Below are 25,276 nucleotides of genomic sequence, written 5' to 3' on the forward strand. Positions count from 1 at the left end.
CTGATATGTATCTTTACGTCAAATTTTATTTGAACTTATATATTGAAGAAAATTTTAAAACTCATGCTCTCACATTTGAATAATATTTCAGATTTCTTTTCAGTTAATAATTTAATAATATTAACCCATTGATTTCATGCATTCAGTATGGCTATGAATGTTGATTTGATTCTTGTTCCTTGGTAGGCAACCTGTTCTTTTCCTTTAGAAGATTCTAGAATTTTCTCTTTGGTGTCATTTTAAATTTCAGGTGTATATGTGTGTGTGTGTTTTCCTCTTCAATGCCCAGTTTGTAATCTCTGGGTTCTTTCAATCTAAGGTCATTCTCTTACTTTTTAAATGTACAGAAACCTTTTCTGTTATTTCTTATAATATTTCCTCCTATTTTGATCTTTCTCTTTTTTTTTTTTGGAAATGCTATTCTCTAGATACAGACAGTTCTATTTCTATTTTCCATATAACTTAATTTTATTTTTGCATTCCTACTTTTTTTCTTGTTCTTTTCTGTCAGAGTTTGCCAATCTGATATTCCAAATTTCCGCTTCATTAAGCAATTGTATCCATTCTACTATTAACTTCATGTCTTGTGACTTTATTTCTTGGTCTCTTGGTTCTTTTTAAAAGATTGTATGTTATTGTTCTTCTGCTGATAACTTCCCTTGGATTTGCATCCAAGTAATTTCAAAACATATTTATAAACACGCTTTCAGCATTTTTACTGAAAATTTACAGTTAATGTGGGGAAGTGGCTGTATTTTAGTGTATTTAATATGATGTGTGCTAGGACTTGCAAAGGAAAGAGTGCCTGTGGACCCCAATAAACCAAACTGTTTCTGCTTCTACTAAGAAGCAGAATTTTACAGGGTCTGAATAAAGAAATAAAAGCTAGGGATTGCAGGATTATACAGAATGTAGCAGTAATAGTTTGGGACAATAGAGAAGATTTGTTGAAAGTCTGAGCAGGGATTGTATGGGCTGTTCTGCATTCAATAGCTGTCCTATAATGGTGTCTCCAACCCTGGAATGTTACAATCACAGCGTTTGCAACATTTTCTGCAAACATGCATTTTGCCTGGTTCTAGCTAAACTGTTTGCATGGTATATAATGGGAAGAAACTTGATTGCTGTCAGTAACCAGAATATTTTTATATTTGTTTCTTTTCTCACTGTAACTGGAAGTTAATTAAAAAAGCGATGGTCTAAGTAAAAGATAGAAGCAAAAGCCTCACCAGGCACCACCCTAACCTGAGAATTAACAATTAGGAATCCTTTCTTCTTTAACAATAAACTGACGGGCGTTATCAATGCTGAGATACTTCTCTTGAGTGCTCAGCTGCCCGCCAGCAGCGCATTACCTACTTCCAATCACCTCCCGCTTCTTCCGTGAGCTTTTCCTCTCCGCCGCCTCTCTGGGCCGCCTCACGCGCGCTCAGCCCTGCGCGAGCTGCTCCTCTCCAGGTCTCAACGTCTCAACTGCTGTTCATCGCCAGGGCTCCAAGACAGCGAGCCATGTTCCTTCTTCTGGTGCTTCTCACGGGACTTGGTGGGATGCATGCAGACTTCAGTAAGTCCAGAAATCCAGGCTTCCGAGGGAGACCTTGTTCACTCTTTCCATCGCCCAGGTCCAGCTCAGACTTTACCCTGGCTCCACGCTCTCCCACTTTCTCCTGGCCCCTTGCCTCAAGGTCTGCGGCCAAAAAGGCAGAGAGGCAGCCTCCGACAGAAAATCGTTTTATTTCTTTGGGATGGCTTCCTGATCCAGAAAATGAACAAAAATGAAATTTATGGTTTTTTCCACATACAAAATTCTGCTACTCTACGAAAAATTGCATCACCGTAAAAAAAAAAAAGCTATTTATCAAGGATTGACTGATTTGGCAACTGTTAGCCTCCACCTGCCCCATTGAAAAGTGCAGATCATCCTTGTATTCAATATCTATATTCGTCCCTGCAAAATATCTCACTTTCTGGATGCATCTGTGTTTTCTCATTTCCACATCTGTTTACAACACCGAATTTGGTACTTAGCGTTAACTTAGTCAAGCTGTGCCATCGCCAAACTCTGTGTGTGTGTATGTGTGTGTGTGTGTGTGTGTGTGTGTGTATGTGTGTGTGTAGACAGGGATTTGCAGGGGAGAATGAGAATAAAAATTTGAGGTCTTGACAAGGGGTCAGAAATTTGTAGTTAAGAATGACTAGAAAGACAGTGTTGGGCGAGATGTGTAGATTATATTAAAAATAGCTGCTAATGTAGAGAAACAAATGCAGAATCAGAGAAGTGAGTAACATAAGATCACGGGTATCAAAATAACATAGTTTATATTTATTTTTAGATCCTCATAAAATCTTCCTGCAGACTACAATTCCAGAGAAGATTTCATCATCGGATGCTAAAGCAGATCCAGAACATAATGTAATTTTGATAATATTTTTAATATGAAATGTTGTTAAGTTGCGTTTAATGTCAAGACCAAAGGTGCTGAATGTGGGCAGGATTGCACTTCTTGGAGGCAGAGTTGACAGCTGAGAACAGGTTCACAAGAGGGAGCATTTTGATGTTTATGAATGTGTGAGACTGTGTGTGTGTGTTTCTGTTGATGATGAAGGATTTTAGGGATAAGATCCCTCGGGGTCAAAATGCTAGGTATAGGATCCCCCAAGTTTGAAATTTAAGGAGGCAGCAGAAAACTTGGATCCCCCCCAGGACCAGGATTAGGGTGAGGCAAGTGAGATGAGTCATGTAACTACAGGATCAGATCCTGTCTGTCTTGAAAATTTTGATATTGTTTTCATCATGGTTTTTTTGCATTGATTTTTAAAAAGGTTGCATTAAGATATTATTTATCTTGATAACCGGGTTTTCTGGTAGCCTAGTTCTAGCCCTAGTGATGCCCTAGAGATTTGTCTTAGCTTTCACTAAGTCAGTGAGGATCTGAATGGTGATGATCTCTGGGCAGGTTTATCTGTTAATGATCACGTCAATTTCACATCCAAGATTGAATGGTAGTGAAAGTTCCTTCTCTAATAATTCGGCAGAAGAATACTTCTCACATGATGTAACAAACCTGCACGTTATGCACATGTACCCTAGAACTTAAAGTATAATAACAAATAAATAAAAGAAAAAAATAATAATATCAGCAATGTCTTTAGAATTGTTAGCATTTTGTTTGCATTTATTGATAAGTAGTTTCATGTTTATTCCTGCAGAATACTATAAGATTTGCCATAAGGGTTATAAACTATAAAACCCAGCCCAAGACAGAATGATCTTTGCTTGTATATGCTTATGATTGTTGACTTAAATGAAAACAGCTGAATACTGAGATATTGTTATAAATAATTGTTATAAATACCCTTAAAACTAATCATAAGTTTTATTACTTAAGTAAATACCTGAAATTCACAGCTATAAAAATGGTTAATAGGAAAATAACTTTAAATATTGGCTATCATAATTTTTTGTAAATCATCTAGCTAAATTACTAAATTAATCAGGAAAATGTAATGGAACAAACTCATCATAATTTAGGATCTAAGGTTGTTAATTGATATTAAGTATCTGGGCAATTCCAATTTAAGAATTAAATAATTTATTAATAATTAAAGAATTAAAGAATTATTAAAATAAATTTAAGAATTTATTAAAGGTAAAATATCTTTGTCTAATTCAAGGCTTATATAAGGGTTATGTGTAAAACAAGGTAAAGGAATCAGGAAATAAGAGATATAAAGCAAGTTAAAGATATAAAGAGGTATTTTTGATTAAAAAAAGGGAAGTAACTTTATATAAGAAACAATCTTGCGTGGTAAATTTTTGTCCTAAAATAAAAATGATGGGGTTGTACAAGAAAGAGTGCTATATATGACAAAACAGTCTAAACACGTTGTAAATGAACTATGTAAGTCATAATAAGGTTAGTAAAACGAATTTTTTAAAGGGGTTGTATAATTCAGTTGGATGTAATTAAAAAGAAACCATAATAATCTTTCTAGAAATAGGTCTTTAATATTAAAAAATGCACTAACACAAAACTAAATAACTGGTTAAAACAAGCTTTTATTACAAATATTGACTTATTTTTAATTCAAGAAGTATTTAAAAGTTTAAATTCTGTAATCTGGTTTTTTCTTTTCTTTTTCTTTTTTTTTTTTTTTTTTTGAGATGGAGTCTCGCTCTGTGGCCCAGGCTGGAGTGCTGTGGCGCGATCTCGGTTCACTGCAAGCTCCGCCTCCCGGGTTCACGCCTTTCTCCTGCCTCAGCCTCCCAAGTAGCGGGGACTGCAGGCACCTGCCACCACGCCCGGCTAATTTTTTTTGTATATTTAGTAGAGACGGGGTTTTACCGTGTTAGCCAGGATGGTCTCGATCTCCTGATCTCGTGATCGGCCCACCTCGGCCTCCTAAAGTGCTGGGATTACAGGCGTGAGCCACCGCATCCGGTCTATAATCTGTTTCTTTAACATTCTTGGGATTGATATTTTAAAAGTGCTACTCTTTCACTTTTGAAAAGGCCTTGAATGATGGTTGTCTCCTTCACCTTTTGTTGGCTCCTGTGACTTTTACTAATTATCTAAAGCAAGGGAGAAAAATTGTTTTGAAAACAGGCAAATAAAGTATCTTTTGAACATAAAAAAAAAAAAAGAATACTTCTCACATGGTTTCTACCAGTATAAGATAATCTATTGTTGTTAGCAATTATGGGCCTCCAAATTTATCTTTTTTCGGTTTAGCGGTTTCAGAAACCTTTCCTGTCTGTTTCACATAAGGATATACTATTTATATTGTTTCCCCTTCCCCATACACCCTTTCTTTACCTTTTCTTCTTCTAGTAGCTGAAGGTTATTTACCAACATGCTTGTCATGCAGCTTTGAACACCCCCCTGCTCTACCTCCCAAGTGAATTACTTAGCTATGCTGGGTGTGTCAGCCCTACGACAGCTTCCCTTCCTGACTGGAAAGAAGAGGTGACATTACATCTTTGTTTAGTTTCCTTTTTCCTGAGATTAATAATACCAACTCTCCCTTTCCATTGTTTATCACTGATAATCTTTGAATTCCTCACTTGTCTAATTTCTAGAATTTTTATAAAGTCATTTATAATATGGAAATTCAGTGTGTTTCTTTTAACTATAATGATTAAAAAAGGTACATTGTAATATATTTTAGCAACAAAATTATAATTATTGTGGGATGTGATTTTATTTGAATATGTTTGGTATCATATGGGGTAGGACCTGCAAAAGTAAAAGCGCCTAAGGGCACACAGTTATAAGATTTAGTAAATAAAAACATAGAATACCCAGTTAAATGCATGTGCACATAAAGATAAAAGAGAAATATTACATGAGGCTTTACTTATACTAAAATTATTTGTTGTTCACCTGAAATAAATTATAAGCATCTAAATTACATACCTCCTTCTTAACTTACAGCTTCCTGATGATTTGACGTCCCCTAACAGTTCCCTGTTGTGTAGAATTTGCTTGTAACACTGCTTGCAGTTATAGTCTGTTTCTTTTAGATCGTAACATAATTTCTACAGTGGTTACACACAATGTATTTTATTCTTTTTTTTCTAGTGAACATTTCCAGTAGTTTTACAGTTTTCGCATTTTACATTTAGATGTGTGGTCCATTTTGAGTTAATTTTTGTGAGGGATTTAAAGTCTGTGTCTAGATTTTTTTTTTTTTAATGTGGCAATACTATTGTTCTAGTACATATTTTTGAAAAGACTCTCTTTTAAAAATATTGTTTTGCCTTGACTTCTTTGTCAAAGATCCATTGACCATATTTATGTGGATCTATTTCTGGGATCTCTATTTCTTTGAACTATTTGTCTATGATTTTGCAAACACCACCCTGTTTTGAGGACTGTACATTTATACTAAATCTTCTGTTTTTTTTTTTTTTGAGACAAAGTCTTATTCTTTTGCCTAGGCTGGAGCGCAGTGGTACGATCTTGATTTACTGCAACCTCTGCTTCCCAGGTTCAAGTGATTCTCTTGGTCTCCTGGCTCAGCCTCCTCAGTAGCTGAGACTACAGGCATCTGCCATCATGCCCAGCTAATTTTTGTGTTTTTAGTAGAGGCAGGGTTTCACCATGCTGGCCTGGCTAGTCTTGAACTCCTGACCTCAGGTGATCCACCTGCCTTGGCCTCCCAAAGTGCTGGGATTACAGGCGTGAGCCACTGTGCCTGGCCTTATGGTAAGTCTTGAAGTTGGTAAGTGTCAATTCTCCAACTTTGTTCTTCACCTTCAATATTATATTGGCTATTTTGGGTCTTCTGGCTCTGCATATAAAGTTGAAAATCAGTTTATTGGTATCTATAAAATAGCTTGCTGATAATTTCATTGGGTTTACATCGATCTGTGGGTGACACTGCAAAGAACTGACATCTTGACAATATTGAGTCTTTTTATCTATAAACATGGAATATCCCTCCATTTAGTTAGTTCTTTTTGAGTTTTTGCATTAGTTTTGTAGTTTTTCTCGTAAATACATATTTTGCTATATTTATACCTAAGCATTTCATTTTTCAGGGTGAAATGTAAATGACATTGTGTATTTTACTTAATTTATTACCTGTTCATTATTGGTATAAAGGAAAGAAAATGAGTTTTTAATATTAACTTTGTATGCTGCAACCTTGTCACAATTGTTTATTTGTTCTGGGGTTTCTTTTTGGTGATTCTTTCAGATTTTCTACGTAGACAATCATGTAATCTGTGAACAAGGACACACGTTTATTTCTAGCCAATCTGAATCCATTTTATTTACTTTTTTTTTTTTTTTTTGCTTTATTGCATTAGCTAGGACTTTCAGTATGATATTAAAAAGTACTGGAGAGAGGGGAAGTCCTTTGCCTTCTTTCTGATTTAATAGGAAAACTTCAGGGTTCTCACAGTTAAGAATGACATCAGCCATTTAGACCCTATCTCCAAATATGGTCACATTTTGAGGTGCTGGGAATCAGTACTTCATCTAATGAATTTTTGGGGGGTTACAGTTCAGCTTCTGTCATTGGGCATTGTATATGAAAAGATGTGGAGGCTCTAGATAATGTATCTTTGGGGAGTATTTTCCTCCCATTGGTTGGTTTTGTACATTTTTGGTTTATTTTAGTTTTATTTTTGTAAGATATGTGGATTTTAAATGTTATTGGTGCTTTCATATTCTCCTTTAATTTTCATCTTATTTGTTTAATATCAAAGGATTTTAAAGGGCACAATTTTAAAGGTCCCCTCCAAATTCCACTTATACTTCTTTTCACAATGCCATTCAACTAACTCCTCACAGAACATTTACCTGATACAAAGTACCTTGTTATGCTCCAGTATAAAGTTGAGGAATTGAAAACTGTTAAATGCTATTTCTCTTGCTAAAATAAATGTCAAAAATTAACCAAATACATAATTTAATGACCATTGCGTTTTGTATTGTCTTCTATGGTGTTCTCTAGACATGTCTTTAGTCTCCTTGTATTCTCTCCTACACTCTATTCCAGAGGAGTTTGATTGCTCACACAGATAAGTAAAATGCAATGGCTTTTGATGTTATATTGCTGGAGGTATATTCCATTTCTTGTACTTCTATCTTTTGGGAGGGTCTCTTTCAATGAGCAGGACAATTTACCTTCCAGGAGAGCTCTAGGTAAACAACCAATGGGTTCTCACATCCTTGATGGTGGGGTCTGTCTGAACTGAAAGATAATAATCACTGGGTAAGCCTCTCCCTCAGAGATGTGAGTAATAGTGAATAGCAGGCAAGTGAATGCTTTATACCTAGTTCTCAATGCAGAATTCTGAAGCTCCAAGTATCTGTGTGGGAAGGAAAGCCAACATAATGGTTACAGGTTGTTATTAATTTTGTCAATATTTTAAACCCTAATTTGGAGAAGATACACTATTTGGCATATGTTATTATTGAATTTTTCTAATAATTTTGTTATAGGTTGTTTACATGATTACAATAGAAGGAAAGCCATATTTTGTCCATCTCAAAAAGCAGTGAGTAATTATTTTGTCCTTTCAAAATTTAATACTTTGGCTTCTTAATTTCTAAAAGTACGTGTAAGTAGAATGAATCATTTTGATTCAAATATATTGATACCTACTCTATACTGGGTATTGAGGAAAAACCTAGGCATGCAAAAGAGAATAAAACATATTACACTGTTAAAGAATTATAATATAGAACGATAGATTCAGACACATTGATAGAAAGCAAATAATTTTATTATAATATGGTAATATGATAAATGTGTAAATAGTATGCCTTGGAAGTCAGGGGAGGCTTTTAGGGAAGAGGAAAGAGACTACTTGTATCTTAAGGGAAGAGACAGAGCTATGTAAAGAAGTGGGGCAAGACAGAGGAACACTTTTTTTTTCTCTGAGACAGAGTCTTGCTGTGTTGCCCAGGCTAGAGTGCAGTGGAGTGATCTCGGCTCACTGCAACCTCTACCTCCTGGGTTCTAGTGGTTCTTGTGCCTCAGTCTCCCAAATAGCTGAGACTACAGGTGTACACCACCATGCCTGGCTAATTTTTTGTATTTTTAGTAGAGATGGGGTTTCACCATGTTGCCCAGGCTGGCCTTGAACTCCTGACCTCAAGCATTCCTCCCTCCTTGGCCCCTCAAAGTGCTGGGATTACAGGCGTGAACCACCACACTCAGCCAACATTCTATTTAGAGAAGAAATTATGTGTACAGCATAGAGCACAGTGGCTTTTCTGATATGCACAAAGCCAATGTGAATTACTGAAGCACACATTTTCTGAAAAATAGAGGTAAAAGATTCTGGAAAGGTAGGTAGGGGCCAGGTTGTAGAAGATTCAGAATGCATGGTCAGATATTGGGAGCCAAAAATGGTTTTAAGTATGTACTTATGTAGCCACATTGAATCTCATAGGCTGTTTTTGAGGGGACAAAGTTAGAGTTAAGGTGACCAATTATATGACTATACAGTTTAGGTGAGTAATGGTGGTGGTTTGAATGATGGCACCAGTGATAGCACTTGAAAGAAAAATTCGGTGGACCTCAATACAGATTTGGTGGAATGATTGGTAAACAGTGAGGAATTTCAGATAATTTAGTTGTTGCTCAAGAAAATGAATAGGGTATAGTATAATTAACTGAGGAACATGAACAAGGGATATATTTGTGTGAGGAAGCGGTGATTTCAGTTTTTTAGCACATGTGAGAAACCCAAGTGTGTTTTTTCCTGTAGATCAGGGGTGTCCAGTCTTTTTGGCTCCCGTGAGCCACACAGGAAAAATTGTCTTGGGCCACATGTAAAATACACTTACAATAGCTGATGAGCTGAAAAAAATATTTTAAAATCTCATAATTTTTTTTTTTTTTTTTTTTTTTTTGAGACGGAGTCTCGCTCTGTCGCCCAGGCTGGAGTGCAGTGGCCGGATCTCAGCTCACTGCAAGCTCCGCCTCCCGGGTTCCCGCCATTCTCCTGCCTCAGCCTCCCGAGTAGCTGGGACCACAGGCGCCCGCCACCTCGCCCGGCTAGTTTTTTGTATTTTTTTTTAGTAGAGACGGGGTTTCACCGTATTAGCCAGGATGGTCTCGATCTCCTGACCTCGTGATCCGCCCGTCTCGGCCTCCCAAAGTGCTGGTAAGAAAGTTTACAAATTTGCTTTGGGCCACATTCAAAGTCATCCTTGGCCATATGTGGCTAGCAATTTGAATCTCTGAAAATATTCAATAGGAATATTGGAAAATAGATTTAGCTATAGGTATATAGATTGAGCAGAAAGTAGTAGCTTGTGCTCTACTTTCTTGTGCTTTTTTTTAAAATGAGTGCTGTTACGTAGGGTGCTTATAAATAGATCGTGGTTAAAGAGTGAACCCTGGGAAACAGCGATGTTTCCTGGGATAGGTTGAACAAAAACAGCAGCCAACATGGAAGATAAAGCTGAAGGGACCAGGGAGGTAGGAAGAATAGCAGAAGAATGAAGTGTTATGTAAATTAAGTGAGTGGACTGAGTGGCCACAGTTTTCAAAAAGAAGCTAGAGATCCAATGTAAAATGATTTTTTAAAATGCCTTCTGGATTTGACATTCTAATATTTGTGGATCTTTTCCAGGGACGTTTCAGGGATAATAAGAATTGAGAAACTGAAGGAATTGTGTGTAGACAATTCTTTTGATGAAATGCGTTAAGAATTGAAAAAAATGTACATAAGGAATAGCCACAGTAGAACATGGGGTCAACAAAGAGTTCTTTGGGATGATAATGACTTATTAGTATCTTTTAAAATAGCATTGTGATAAAAATCCAGTAGAGCACAAGAGTTCAAAATTATAGGAAAGAAAAAGTAGTGTCCTCTGTATATGGCACAGGATGGTATCTACAGCACCAGTGTAAGGGCTTGTTCTGAATGAAAGAAGTAACCTTCTGGCAATAAAGATAAGGAGTGCAGATGGCAACAGGTGATCTGAGAGGGAGGGAACATAGGGGTTTTGTGGGATGATTGACAGGAGTAGTGTCAAGTTTTTGAATAGTTACTGAGGGAAATAAAATTCTGACCAGAGTTATTGAGAAGAACTTGGCACTTAGCAAAGTTTAGCAAATATGAATTTGTAGTGAGACCAAGTAACTCTTTCTAAGTTTTCTGTTTATATGAGTCCGTTTTCACACTGCTGATAAAGACATACCCAAGACTGGGCAATTTACAAAAAAAAGAGGTTTATTGGACTTACGGTTCTACATGGCTAGGGAACCGTAGCCATGGCTCTCTCTTTTCCACTGTGTCCTGGGGTGGAGCATGAAGCACAATCATGGTAGAAGGCAAGGAGGAGCAAGTCACATCTTACATGGATGGCAGCAGGCAAAGAGAGAGCTTTTGCAGAGAAACTCCTGTTTTAAAAACCATCAGATCTCATGAGACCCATTCACTATCACGAGAACAGCATGGGAAAGACTTGCTCCCATGATTGAATTATCTCCCACTGGGTCCCTCCCACAAATGTAGGAATTATGGGAGCTACAAGATGAGATTTGGGTGGGGACACAGAGCCAAACTGTATCACTGTCCTAACTTTACACTTTAATTTTGAAACTTGGGTATAAAATCTAAAATCAATGAGTGAAATAGACAAAGATTAGAAAGTTCTATGCTGGAAATTGAGACCTATACTATTTCCTCTTCATGTCTCTAGCAATTTGAGTTGCTCATTTATGTGCATTTTTGTATGGTATGTCATTCTAGTTAAAATGTCTCACCAAGCACCTAATTCAGTTTAAGTGCTAGAAATACATGGACAATAGGATAAAACAAGTCAATTAACACTATTTTAAATTTTTCAGTAAAAAGAAAATTTGTATATGAATATTTTTTCTACCTTTTCTGTTTCACAACTTGGGCATGTTTTTTTATTATTTTTGCCTAGATCAATTTTATCTTCAGCTTCTCTTATTCATTCTTATGACAAAAATGACTTCCGTCATTCCAAACCTCTGCTAGTTCAGGTAAGAATTAGGTTTTTTTTTGTTACAAATTTGTAATTCTAGATTTCTTTAAAAAGACAAATATTCTATAATAACTAGAATGTTATTTTACATATTCACTGAAATTGAGTAACTTAGGCTGGTGTTTATTTCTACCTGGCACAAATTTATTAGGTAATTGCCAATCATATTAAAGTAGAAATGTAGCTAAAGTAATAAATAGTAAATGTAGCTAAAGTAAAAAATAAAAAAATATAAAGAAATATAAATAATATATTTGGGGTATATATTTTAAAAATAAGTTATCCATTAATTTTTCTTTTTTTTCGTAGATGGATTGCAATTATAATGGATATGTTGCGGGTATTCCAAATTCTCTTGTGACCCTCAGCGTATGTTCAGGACTCAGGTTGTAGACTACTTAAAGACACTCAATTTGCCAATATTATATCTGGTAGCCTATGAACTAATTCTCCATGTATCTGTTCTAATTCTATAATCACCTTTGTCATTTCAATTCCTTAAGGACTGAACCAAAATTACTAATAAAATAGGATTGATATTCCAGCAATATCTGTTCCTGATGAGAGGCTACTTGTTGATACTGACAGGATCTGCTGCTTTAGGCTTTAAGAAAGCTTGAGTGTAGGGAGATTGATTGGTCTCTTCACACTTTTTTAGTTTTCTCAAATTCTGCCCTTGTCCAATTTCTTAATGTCCTAGAATAATTGACAATTGTGGAATGCATGGGACTAATGGACACTGGCTCTGCAGTCAGTAATTATTAGGCATATTGTGCCTTCAATTCAGCCCACACAAACAAATGATTTAGGGTATCAAGTGTCAGAGGAGAGTTAAGTGTATCAAAGAGAAGGAATCAAAGACTAAAGAAGAGACTGCCTAGAGATTCTACAGGCTGATTAGAAAATCTACACAACAGAAAGGGGTTTCAACCTGTTTAAGTGCACAGATCCATGCCACTACCATGCTTTCTTGAAGATAATCACAGATTTGTAATGTAAGGTAACATGTATCCTGTGATATAGTGGTCCAGTTCTAGTGTAAGAAAGACTGCAAAAGAGAAAGAGATAAAAGTAAAAAAACCTAAGGTCTTAAAACTTAAAAACTTTAAATCTTAAAAACTGTGGCCCAAATTTCTCACTATAATATTATGGTTTTGGTAGAATCATTTCAGACTAGTTTCGATTGTCTTAACACTCAGGGGAACAATGCAGCTGAAAAACATCTCATATGTAATTGAACCAATGGAGGCTGTATCAGGATTTATACACAAGATTTATGAAGAAAAATTTGCTGACACTAATATTCTTTTAGAAGAAAATGACATTTATTCTTGGTTTAATTCAGAGTATCAAGTCAGAAAAAGTTCAGAAGTAAGTATTGGCTCTTTTATTTTAATTTAGTATAATTTTGTGTAATAAAAAATACTTTCAGAGCCAAGATTTGGTGACTTATAAATCTTAAAACTATTTTACTTTTTCATGAGGGCTCTACGTGGCTTTTAAAATGGCAAGAGAATAAACTTATGTTTGTCATTATGCTTGCGTTAGATGAAAGCTTAGCAAAAACTTAATCTTAGAAATATGAAGATATGAATATAGTATAAAAGAAACTGGAACATTAATTTTCATATGTGAGCATTTAGATAATTAATGTAAAATATTCCTTTTCTTCAATTACTCAGATAATTTAGGAGAGAATATTATACAACCTGGATTTCTCAGTTGACAGTTCAAAAATGGATGAGCGACTTACATAAAGTACATGTAAAGCAAAGTGATGAATTTTTTTCTCTACCAAGACCCATAGACTGCCCTAAATAACATGTCTGGCTCTAGCAAATTGCCATTGGTTGTAAATTTTAATATTTTTCTAGACTACACTGTTTGCCAAAAGTAACTTCCTAGTAATTGGTAGCAGAAAATCTGCTCGCATGAAAGATTAGTATGAAAAATTATCAAAAGGCTGAGAAAAACCAAAGCTTTATGTTATAAACTGAAAATTTCAGTTTCAATTATTATAAAAGTAAAAGATACCTGAGTTCTTATATATCTTGAGAAGTCTAATAGAAAAGTCTTACTACCCAGGGCACTTTGAACTGGAATCTTCTGAAATAGTACCTAAATTTTGTATTTGAAAATAGCCTCGTTATGTAATCAGGAACAATATATCTTTCAGTTTATCTCTCAATATAATTTCAGTAGAAGGTAAATTTTTGTAAATTCCTCATGACTCATGTTATGTGTTTTTCAGAAAACTGACTTTATTAAGTTATTCACTCGATATATTGAAATGCATATTGTTGTGGACAAAAATCTGGTAAGTCTTACTTTATGCATCATTATTTTAAAACTAATATATCTCTTTAACTTGATTTCAGTGAGGCAATGAAAATTACCAACCATGCTATTTTGCATTTGCAATGAACACATTCTTATAAATTATAAATCAAGTTTTTGTTATTTTGTATATAGCATCTACTCACTTTTGCAAAGTGAAGCATCTTAATTTCTAAAGCTTGTTGACTATTGTTGATTTTTCAAAAAACCTACATTCTCAGTGAAAGGATAGATTGCAACTCCCTTAAGCCCTCAACCCTCATATACAATAATAATATTTAACTGCCTCAGACTAATTGGAAGGATGGTCTATAAAACAAATACGCCACTTCTTTAAAGCAAAAGGAGAAAACAGATTATCACTTGTTTTCTTCTCAGTTCTAGGTAAATGAAACAATGAGAAAAACAAATGAACAAAATATTCATATTGAGAATTCATGGCTATACTTTGGATCTCTTATAGATTTAGGGTCCAAATATTTATTTATTTATTTATTTATTTTTTGAGACGGAGTCTCGCTCTGTCACCCAGGCTGGAGTGCAGTGGCGCGATCTCGGCTCACTGCAAGCTCCGCCTCCCGGGTTTACGCCATTCTCCTGCCTCAGCCTCCCGAGTAGCTGGGACTACAGGCGCCCGCCATCTCGCCCGGCTAATTTTTTGTATTTTTTTTAGTAGAGACGGGGTTTCACCGTGTTAGCCAGGATGGTCTCGATCTCCTGACCTCGTGATCCACCCGTCTCGGCCTCCCAAAGTGCTGGGATTACAGGCTTGAGCCACCGCGCCCGGCCCCAAATATTTATTACCTATGTGGTTAGGATTCTAATCCATGAGGCTACATTTGTCCCAGATTGGTAAAAGCCGAGGGTGCATGAGGGAAGCAAATAGTATTTATATTTGGAGGAATGCCACTTCAAGCAGAATACCTCAGGATTCCTACAGATTAATATCCGCCATACATATATGGACTCACAATCCATAAGGAAATAAAACACCATGAACAATGGTTAGCAAAACAAAAAATACATGTATGGCTAATACTAATTTTTTAAAAATATAGTTTATGATTGGCAGAACAGTAGGGTGACTGTCATTAACAATAACTTATTGTATATTTTAAAACAACTTAAAGAGTGGAATTGGAATGTTCCTAACACAAAGAAGTGATGTTAATGAATATTTGAGGTAATGGATATCCCAGTTACCCTGATTTGGATCATGACACATTGTATGCCTGTATCAAAATATCACATGTACCCCATAAGTATGTATAACTATTATGTACCCATAATAGCTAAAAATAAAAAAATTAAAATAAAATACAAGATTTTCCCCCTCAAAGAATCTGTTGATTCCAGAAAGGGTGAATATGAGTCAGGGTTGCTGAGCTAAATGTTGACAGGAATAACAGAACTTGAAGTTCATGGCTCATTAGAATTGAGTCGAGGGTACATTAGCATAGCTAAGTTGGCCCCAGTACAAAGCAAACGCATACCCTGAAATAATATTTCTATCAAATTACAAAATCAGAGGGAGGAAAGCAGAATTTTAAGCATAATCAACAAAAAGAAGGCAATTAAGAGAAAGAAAAACACATATTTAGGATTTGTTTCATAAATCCGGAACAAATTTGAAAGCTAATGTTAAGACAAAAGATTTAAACTAAAATACCTAATTAATTATATGTAGGGGGATTAAGTACTGCAATTAAAAACCAAAGATAAAGATTAAAAGCAAAGACAAAGATTATCGTACAACACACACACATAAACACACACACACATTCTGCCTACAAATGACATATGTAAAATATCGTACATATGTAACAAGAGTAAAATAATGGAAAAATATAAACAAATTTTAAAAACTAGTTTAGCTGAATTAATATCAAACAAAGTAGATTTTTAGACTTTAAGTATTTCTATTGTTGCGTAGCAAACCACTCCAAAATTTAGTGGCATAAAACGTAACAATTTATTTCTTTGGTTGGGAACCCAGAGACTTTTTGCATTTTTACCAATCTTAGACCCTTTTAGTTTAACTTGGTGGCCTTTTATTGAAATAGCTATCAGATATGGTTTTGCTGTGTCCACACCCAAATCTCATCTTGAATTGTAGTTCCCATAATCCTCATGTGTCATGGGAGGGACCGGGTAGAGATAATTGAATCATTGGGACAGTTTCCCCCATCCTGTTCTCATGATAGTGAGTTAGTTCTCATGAGATCTGATGGTTTTATAAGGCGCTCCCCCCTTTGCTGGGCACTCATTCTTCTCCTTGATGCTGCCATGTGAAGAAGGACGTTGATATGGTTTGGCTGTGTCCCCACCCATATCTCATCTTGAATTGTAGTTCTCATTATTCTTATGTTTGGTGGGTAGGACCCAGTGGGAGGTAATTGAATCATGGGGGTAGGTCTTTCCTGTGCTGTTCTTGTGATGGTGAGTAAGTCTCATGAGATCTGATGGTTTTATAAAGGGCAGTTCCCCCTCACAAGTTCTCTTGCTTGCCGCCACGTAAGACATGACTTTGCTCCTCCTTCACCTTCTGCCATGATTGTGAGGCCGCCTCAGCCATGTGAAACTGTGAGTCAAGTAAACCTCTTTCCTTTATAAATTACCCAGTGTCAGGTATGTCTTTATTAGCAGTGTGAGAACAGACTAATATACTATCTTAAACATTTTGTGGGATTTCTTTTTTAAACATTTTTTTTTTCCCAAAGAGAAAGTTCCTTAAATTAAGATTTCAAAAGCATAGAAATACACTTAGGAGGTATCAGCTACTTTATTAAAATGAAATACACATTGCCATGAGGTTACTTGTGGCAAGTATGAGGACTGACTTAGGTCTAGGTGCAGTCTAGTCGGGGGCTTGCAGGGGAAGTTCCCCTAGTGCCCTTTCTAGAAATGGTCACTAGTAGGAAATTGCCCATTCCTCTGGTTGTTTTCCAAATGTCATGTTTATGTCTGGATTTGCTTGCAGCGCCATTTGTTTGATTGCTTCTAGGTGAAAAGGGATACAGTTTATAAGAAGGTTTAAAATATTGGGCTAGAATATGAGTATAGTGAGGGAGTACAGGTTCATTGTGTTTAATAATATATTAAATGGTAGTGATTATAAGTGCATGATTTGGGAATCAGAGAGACTGGGGATTGAATCTTCCTTTTGCTCATTAGAACTCTATTTTTCTTTTTATTGGAGGAAAGCACGTAACATTAAGTTTACCATCATAACCATTTTAAAATGTATAGTTCAATAGTGTTAAGTATATACATACTGTTGTGAAACAGATTTCTAGATCTCTTTCCTTTTGAAATGGATACTATCCCCATTAAACATGAATTCCCTCGACCCTTTCCCCCCAGCTCTTGGCAACTACCTTTCTACTATCTGTTTCTGTGATTTTGACTACTTTAGATACTTCAAAGGAGTGGAATCATACAGTATTCATACGTTTGTGATTGGCTTATTTCATTGACATAATGTCTTAAAGACTCATCCATGTTGTAGCATGTAACAAAATTTTATAAATTTTTAAAGTTGAAAAATCGTCCATTATATGTATATGTCACATTTTGTTTCTCAATTCATCTGCTAATGGACATATGGGTTTCCACATATTCCTTTTGTGAATAATGCTGCTGATACACTCTGATGACTGGAGGAACACCAGGGTCCTTGGGCTCAGACTGATTTAGATAAAATGACACAGACATTGGTTTTAAGGAGTGGAGAGTTTGTTAGGCAAGAAAGAAGGAAGGAAGAAGAAAACAGCTCCCCTATACAGAGAGAGAGGGAGGGAGGATTCTAACAAAGAGAAATTCTGTGTGTGGCAGAAGAGTGGTTGCTTATATTGGGATGCTGGAGGGCCCAGGGGATTGGTTTGACCAGGTGTGTCATTCACATAGCCCACAAAAAACCTGGCCCTCCCACGTGAGCCCTTTAATATGCAAATATGGGTCACCATGATGTTTTGAACACATGGTATTATCTGGAGATGGCCATGACACTTGTGATACCTGGTGACAAGCAGAAGAAGGCAGGAATTGCCATATTGAGTGGACCCATTTTTTAATCGCTGGCATTTGCATGTCAAAGCCTGACAGTCTGGGCCTTCAAGCCTCCTTTTCTGTTAGAGAAGAAATGTTTCAGGGCGTTGCTTCTTTTTACAGGAAAATTTCCACTGAGAACCTCTACCTTTCTAGCTGCCTAAAAATTATTTATTCACAACTCCTGTATTATTCCCCACCTCAAGAGAAGCAAACCTAACTGCTGTTAGGGGATGTTGGATGATGGTTCTTTCTGGATACTTCCTGCTGAAAAAGCGCATCGTATGGGCAAAGAGCAGTGGGGTCTTCTGAGGTTGATTTAAGGGTTCTCTAAAGAATGGCATGTTTATGTGTGGATTTGCTTGCAGCACCATTTGTTGTTTGATTGCTCCTAGGCAAAAAGAGATAAATTTTACAAGAAGGTTTAAAATATTGGGCTAGAATATGAGTATTCAGATTACCACCATTAGTAGGGGTCCTATAGACCATAACTGATGGTAGAGTTTGACACCTGTTAGTTACACCAATGGATTGCAATACCAGTTTACCTTCACTAGATGTCGCTGTATGTTACTAGAAACCTTAATATAAAAGTAACATTTTCCTTGAGAAAAGCATACCTTTCCCCCTTGACTTACCATTAGAGAATAACTTTAGCTTTAGGCCCTTTTATAACTTGCAATATGATTGGGAGAAATATGCTATTGGGTGGCTAAAATGCCGTTAATTTTAACAATTCTTTTCCTTTAGTAATTAATTTTTTTATGACCTTTACAGACCATTTTATAAAATACTTAAACATTTTGACTTGTCCTAAACATCCATCCTTTAAACAACAAATCATTTCCTTTTAGGACAAGTATTTATTATATGAGATTCTTCCTTATATATGTTTTTTCTCTATAACCTTTTAATAGCTTAGAGTGCATTATATTACCGACCTTTAGTAAAAATCCTATTAAACTTAATGATAGTAAAACTTTCATGCTTCCTTCTTATTCCTGTTACTCTTGTTATAAGCAAAACAGCCTTGACTAAATCTTTTCTCCAGCTATTAATTCTGATGATGATAATTATTAGGCAAAATATTTTAGCAATTAGAATTCTACAAGGAGAATTCCGCATTGTGGGTGCTACAGTGTGCTACTGGGGTTTCAGTATAGCTTTATTGCAAATAGTAATGTGACTATAACAGTTTTCCACAAAAGGGGCATAATAAATAATTTCCATTGAAAACTTTACTTGCCAAGATCTAACATTACCCTTTGGGAACTTACGAAGTTATAAAGGCAATCCCATGTACAGTTAAATCTCCCTGCAAATATGCATGAAAATGAAGTTTTACCATTTGGCAGTGAACTTTGGGAGGAAAGGTTAGAAACAAGGAAAAGTATCTGGCGAGGTGGGAGTGGGGCTGAGTAAGGTGAGAGTCCTCACTTAGTTACTTATTTTTTATGTTTTTTTAGCTTAAGATCTTCTATTTCTTCACATTGATATTCTGGCCGTTTTTCTGGGCTGTCAGGGGTTGCTCCCTCAGTTTTTCAGACTTTGACTTGAGTGTAATGTATTCAGGAGTTGATGTTTGTAACTTTTACTGCCGAGGGGGTTGAAAGAACAGCGTAGGGCTCTTCCCAGCTTGGCTTAGGGAAGGAGAGAGAGATGAGAGTTTTTACTAATACTAAATTTCCTGGGTTAAATAAAGTTGGTTCTTATTGGAAGTGAGCTAGAGAGGCTCTATGTTTAACCACTTTAGAGGTTTTCTGCCTGAAAACAATTTTTGAGCACATTGATAAGTTTTATCCTTTCCCAAGTGAAAAGCTTGGTGAAGGAATTTTTTTTTTTTTTTTTTTTTTTGAGACAGAGTCTCACTCTGTCACTCAGGCTGGTGTTCAGTGGCACCGTATCAGCTCACTGCAACCTCTGTCTCCTGGGTTCAAGCAATTCTCCTGCCTTAGTCTCCTGAGTAGCTGGGATTACAGGTGCCCGCCACCACGCCCAGCTAATTTAAAAACATTTTTAGTAGAGACAGGGTTTCACCATGTCTCGAACTCCTGACCTCAGGTGATCTGCCTGCCTCAGCCTCCCAAAGTGCTGGGATTTTAGGTGTGAGCCACCGTGCCCAGCCCCTTGTGAAGGATTTTAAGGACTTTCTATTGGCTGGAGGCTGGCGAATGGAGTTTGCCATTCTCTGACTATAGCCATTTGGAGGGCTGAAAAGTATGCCCTTGAGAAGTGGCCTAGTTTATTTTTGCGGGGGAATACTGAGGTTAATTTTTCTTCCAGAGCCTTCCTAGATTGGAAGGGCTTGAAGCGTGTTAAGGCCTTGAAGCCTCCTTGTCACTGACTTAGCTGCCTGATCAGCTAACCTATTGTTTTTTTCTTGGCTACCTCATCTGTTTCCTTTTGCTGTTCCTTAGAGTGCATTTTGGATATTTTTTTTGTGGAAGAAAAACCGAGGATAATAGCCTGCTAATTTATTGGTGACATTTGATAGGAGATTTATTGGTGGTAAGAAAATGTTTTTGCTTTTAAATGGCAGCATGAGGATGCAGAGCTAAGAAAGCATACTTGGTGTTAGTATAAATGTTAGCTATTTTTCCCTTGGTTAATTCAAGTGCTCTTGTAAGAGCTGTTAGTTTAGCTAATTGAGTGCCTGTGCCTGGGGAGAGTGACTACTGTTTACTCAGCCTTATGTACTTCTTGCTTTAACCACTGTTTGTTAGCTAAGAAGACCTCCCCCTCGAGGACAGTAATCCTGCCACTTTATGTGGAGTGTACATAGTTAAATTATTTCCTGTGGTTAACTTGGAGGCTTTTTTGAATAGTAGAACTATCATGATAATGGCTTGGAAGCATGCGTTAGTAGGTCTTCTTAACTGCAAATAAACTTGAGAAAAATATTGGGTTAGAGTTTTTCTTGAGATGCCCCTTATGGTCATGGGAAGAGGGGAGGCCTGGATTAGAGAGGAGAAAAGAGAGAGACTGACTCTAGTGTTTAGAAGGAGATCTACTTTCCTTTCTTTAATTTGCAGAATTAGCTGGAATTGGAAATTTAATTTCCAAAAAGCTGCTGTGCTATAATGGCAGTTCGAGCCACTGGAGCTGGGGCTTGAGCCCCGGGACCCATTAGTCCTGCTGGACCATCTGTGAGACTGGTTCTGAACCCAGTAACCTCTGTCTCTGGGGGCAGTTTCGTTTCCAGTGGTTTCTGCCACAAACTAGACAGGGTTGAGGTGGCTTCATCTTGCTGCCTGGGCATTCCTTTGTAAAATGCCCTGGCCTGTCACACTAATAGCAATTAGCAGATGCACCTTGGGGGTCCTGGACTTTGCAAACCTGCAAAGCTGCTGCTGGAGACTTTGTCCTTCTTCTGAGCTTGCGTTCTTTCTTTTGGGCCTCCTTCTGGTTCCTATTACAAAAGACTGAAGTGGCCACCTTCAGGAAGTTCTCTAAGGTGCTCTTTGGTCCTATAGCTTGCTTCTGTAGTATTCTTCTAATATTGGGAGCTGCCTTTGTAATAAACTTGTCCTTCAGGATGAGCTGATCCTTGACTGAATTAGGGGATAAAGAGGCGTGTTCTATTAGGGCTTCTCTCAGCCTTTCCATAAAGGCTACAAGATTCTCATTTGGCTTTTGGTTTATTGTAGATGGTTTAGAGTAATTGAGTGGTTGGTCCTGGTTTTCCACAGGCCTTCTAAAAGTCATATGAAAAAGTGCAAGTGCTTTCTTTTCCATTCAGCTCCTGAGCTATTGGGGTTTCAGTTAGGGTTGTCTGCTGGAACTGCTTCCCTCCCAATTGGGAATGATGTTTCTATTACTTTTTCACTTTCCCAATCTGCTTTCTTACCTTTTGGTGTATTATGGGAGATATATTGTTCATTTTCAAAATTCTCTGCTGCTTGCGGAGCTGCTTGCTTTTCAGCTGCAGTGAGGGTCTGATTTAGGAGCAACATGACATTACTTCATATGAGGTGAAATACCTGAGTTAGATTTTGGAAAGTTTTTATATACCTATCAGGGTCATCAGAAAATCAGCCTAAGTCTCCTTTTATTTGCTTAAGGTCCTGTAATCAGAAGGGAACTTGAAAGGGGATCCTTAGATGGTTCCCCTGGAAGTTGCTTTCTTCATTTTGGGGAACTATTTTACCTGGGCCTGCCTGATACGATTGCTCAAAGAGCTGGGTTGGTCTTACAATGCTTGTAAAGGTTTAGTAAAAATGCTATGCCCTTGTGGAAAAGAAAATGAGTTGCTTTTTTCTTCAGTGTTCTGAGGTTAAGGAAATGCCAGTGTTTCAGAGTACATTCCAGAGGGGTGCAAGCTGAAGATAATTTGTTACCCATTTAGGAAAACAAAAGAGAATAAAAGCATTCTCTTATTCTCCTTCCTTTCCGTATGACCCAGAGTGGAGGAGAAGACAGGGAGCATCCTTGGACAGTTTTCCCTCCCTGGTTTCTGGATCCTGGCCCCATGTTAAATGTGCCACCCATGGTTGAAGGCATGGTCCTTCAAGCCATGGAATCAGATGAACTCACCGATGGGACTAACCATGCTTTACCCACGCAACCTTAGCTTCTCCGCCTTGTGTGATTCCCCTTTGACTTCCTAAACCTGTGTGATCTGCCTGGATCCCCAAAAAATGGATCTTGGGAGAGACTGTGTCACCTTTGGGTCAAGGTTCCTTTAATGTAGGCAATGTGCTAGATTGCCTGCTATTGCAGCCCATGTTAAAGCATTTACCCTTAAAAAAATGGTTCCGGCTATCTTCTGAATTTAAAATCCCCTTACTAATTAAGTACTATCTTAATTGGAGACAGAATAGGTGCCTTAAAAGAATGTAGCAACTGAATGGCCATTTTCCTGCTGATGGGACAATATCGAGACTAAAATTTGGCTGTGGAAGACATCTTACTCCTGAATGTGGCAAAGGACTGGCAATGTGTCTTATGAAGAGGATTTCTATGTCCACTAGGTGGCGCTGTTGGCTTAGAAATACCATGTGCTCATCAGCGAGTTAGTAGTGAGTGACCCCCCAGTGGGTGAACTCTCTTCCTAGAAGATTGCAATGGCATTTTCCTAAGCTATATCCCCATTCTACAGCATTTCTTGATCTTGCCTAACAGGATTATTTCCCTAGCCTGTAAAAGTTCCTACACATTCCACACACACAGAGAGTAAGAGAATACAGATAGAGAGAGAAGAAAAGATTGGCGACAGGATAACTGGAAGAGAGCCTTGAACTTAAAGGACAGATTTTTTTTTTTTTTTGTTTGTTTTTTTGAGGCGCAGTCTCGCTCTGTCGCAGGGGCTGGAGTGCAGTGGCCGGATCTCAGCTCACTGCAAGCTCCGCCTCCTGGGTTTACACCATTCTCCTGCCTCAGCCTCCCGAGTAGCTGGGACTACAGGTGCCCACCACCTCGCCCGGCTAGTTTTTGTATTTTTTTTTAGTAGAGACGGGGTTTCACCGTGTTAGCCAGGATGGTCTCGATCTCCTGACCTCGTGATCCGCCCGTCTCGGCCTCCCAAAGTGCTGGGATTACAGGCTTGAGCCACCGCGCCCGGCCATAAAGGACAGATTTAAGGTTGATTCGCTCCTAATACTCACCACTCCGATGAATGATTTCTCGGCCCATGCACCAAAGTGATACAGCTCTGATGAATGGAAGAATGGGGGACTCGGAACAAAGAGGAACCCCGTGTACAGCAAAGAATTAGTTGCTTATATTGGGAAGTTAAAGGAGGCAGCGTCTAATTTGCGTAGGGCCCAGGGAATTGGTTTAACCAGGTGTGTCATCCGAATAGCCCATGAAAAACCTGGCCCTCCCACCTTAGCCCTTTAATATGCAAATGTGGGTCACCTCAATGTTTTATCACATGGTGTTGTCTAAAGATGGCCATAATACTTGGCACACCTGGTAACAAGAAGGAAAAGGTGGGAATCGCCATATTAAGTGGACCTAGGTTTTAACTGTCGGTATTTGCATATCAAAGCTTGCTGGCCTGGCCCTTCATGCTGCCTTTTCTGTTAAATAAGAAATGTTTCAGGGGGTTGCTTCTTATTACAGGAAAATTCCCACCAAGAACCTTTACCCTTTCTAGTGGCCTAAAAACTGTTTCTTAATAACTCCTGTATTACTGCCGTGAACGTTGGTGTACAAATATTTTCTATGAGTCTGCACTTTCAATTTTTGTAGGTGTATACCCAGAAGTAGAAGGTTAGCTCATATGGTAATTCTATGTTTAACTTTTGGAAGAACTGTCATACTGTTTTCCACAGCAGCTGCACCATTTTCCATTCCCATTAGTAATGCACAAGGACGTCAATTTCTCCCCATCCTCACCAACAATTGTTATATTCAGTTTGTTTTATTAATAATAGTAATTCTAATGGGCATGAAGTGGTATCATCTTGTAGGTTTGATTTCATTTCCTTAATGATTAGTGATGTTGAGTGTCTTCTCATGTGCTTATTTCCCATCTGTAGATCTTCTTTGGAGAAATGTCTGTTCAAGTCCTTTGCCCATCTTTTAACTGCACTGTTGCTTTTGTTGCTATTGTTGTCATAGAGATTTGGGATTTCTTTATGTATTCTGGATATTAATTCCTTATATATATGATTTGCAAATATTTTCTTCCATTCTGTGTGTTGCCATTTTACTCAGTTGACAGTGTCCTCTGATGCACAAAAGTTTCTAATTTTATGTGGGTTTTTCTGTGTTTCCAGTTATAGTTTAGTCCATTCATCAAAAGACACATTCACAGATTCTTTTAAAAACAGGCACCTTTACTCTGGGAGGCTTGCCAAGCTTCTGAGTGACAACTCCCTTAATATTAGAAACTTTTGTATAACTAAGGGTGTCTACTAAGCGCAATCTTAAATCTCACAAAGGTGTCAACAAAATATATTATAGTTACACCCTTGATATGAGATAGTTTCTTACTTTGAGCATGAATGGCTGGAGATGAGGATTCTCCTTACGATCTGAACAGTTTTTTCCTTTAGAATATCTCTTTTTCTTTTACTTTATCAACAACAGCAAATATAATTATGCTAATTGACACACTTAACACTCTGATTTTAAATTATTTTGCCAAAGTTCACAAATTGATTAGGAACATTTAAAATTTTTTTTCCAAAGACTACACATTGGATACAAAGTACACTGCTCAGGTGATGGGTGAACCTAAATCTCAAACATCACCACTAAATAACTTAATTGTGTAACCAGACACCACCCTTTGCAAGTAAACTCTCAGGATTTTAGTTCCAGCGAATGAAGGCAAAAGTGACTAATCAGAGCAAACGAGACTGAGTCAGGTGCATCAGGTGCAGGGGGCATGAACCTCATCCAGCTGGCACAGAGCACTGTTTCTGTGGCCACCAGGCTGCAGACAAACCAGCAGACTG

At 37.4% G+C, this 25,276-nt stretch overlaps 1 protein-coding gene across 1 annotated transcript in view; it reads left to right on the forward strand.

The window, feature by feature from the left end:
- The first annotated feature begins 1,383 nt into the window (after window positions 1-1,383).
- LOC117095166 (disintegrin and metalloproteinase domain-containing protein 5) overlaps window positions 1,384-25,276 on the forward strand; it is a 132,889-nt gene continuing 108,996 nt past the window's right edge. Inside the window, exons 1-7 of the mRNA XM_033231875.1 lie at window positions 1,384-1,564; window positions 2,334-2,413; window positions 7,956-8,011; window positions 11,406-11,484; window positions 11,796-11,872; window positions 12,686-12,857; window positions 13,738-13,803. Of these exons, the coding sequence (XP_033087766.1) occupies window positions 1,510-1,564; window positions 2,334-2,413; window positions 7,956-8,011; window positions 11,406-11,484; window positions 11,796-11,872; window positions 12,686-12,857; window positions 13,738-13,803 (585 nt within the window). The 5' untranslated portion in view covers window positions 1,384-1,509. The remainder of the gene's footprint in view (window positions 1,565-2,333; window positions 2,414-7,955; window positions 8,012-11,405; window positions 11,485-11,795; window positions 11,873-12,685; window positions 12,858-13,737; window positions 13,804-25,276) is intronic.

Source organism: Trachypithecus francoisi, unplaced genomic scaffold (genome assembly GCF_009764315.1).
Source record: "Trachypithecus francoisi isolate TF-2019V2 unplaced genomic scaffold, Tfra_2.0 Contig01440, whole genome shotgun sequence".
NCBI classification, from domain to species: domain Eukaryota; kingdom Metazoa; phylum Chordata; class Mammalia; order Primates; family Cercopithecidae; genus Trachypithecus; species Trachypithecus francoisi.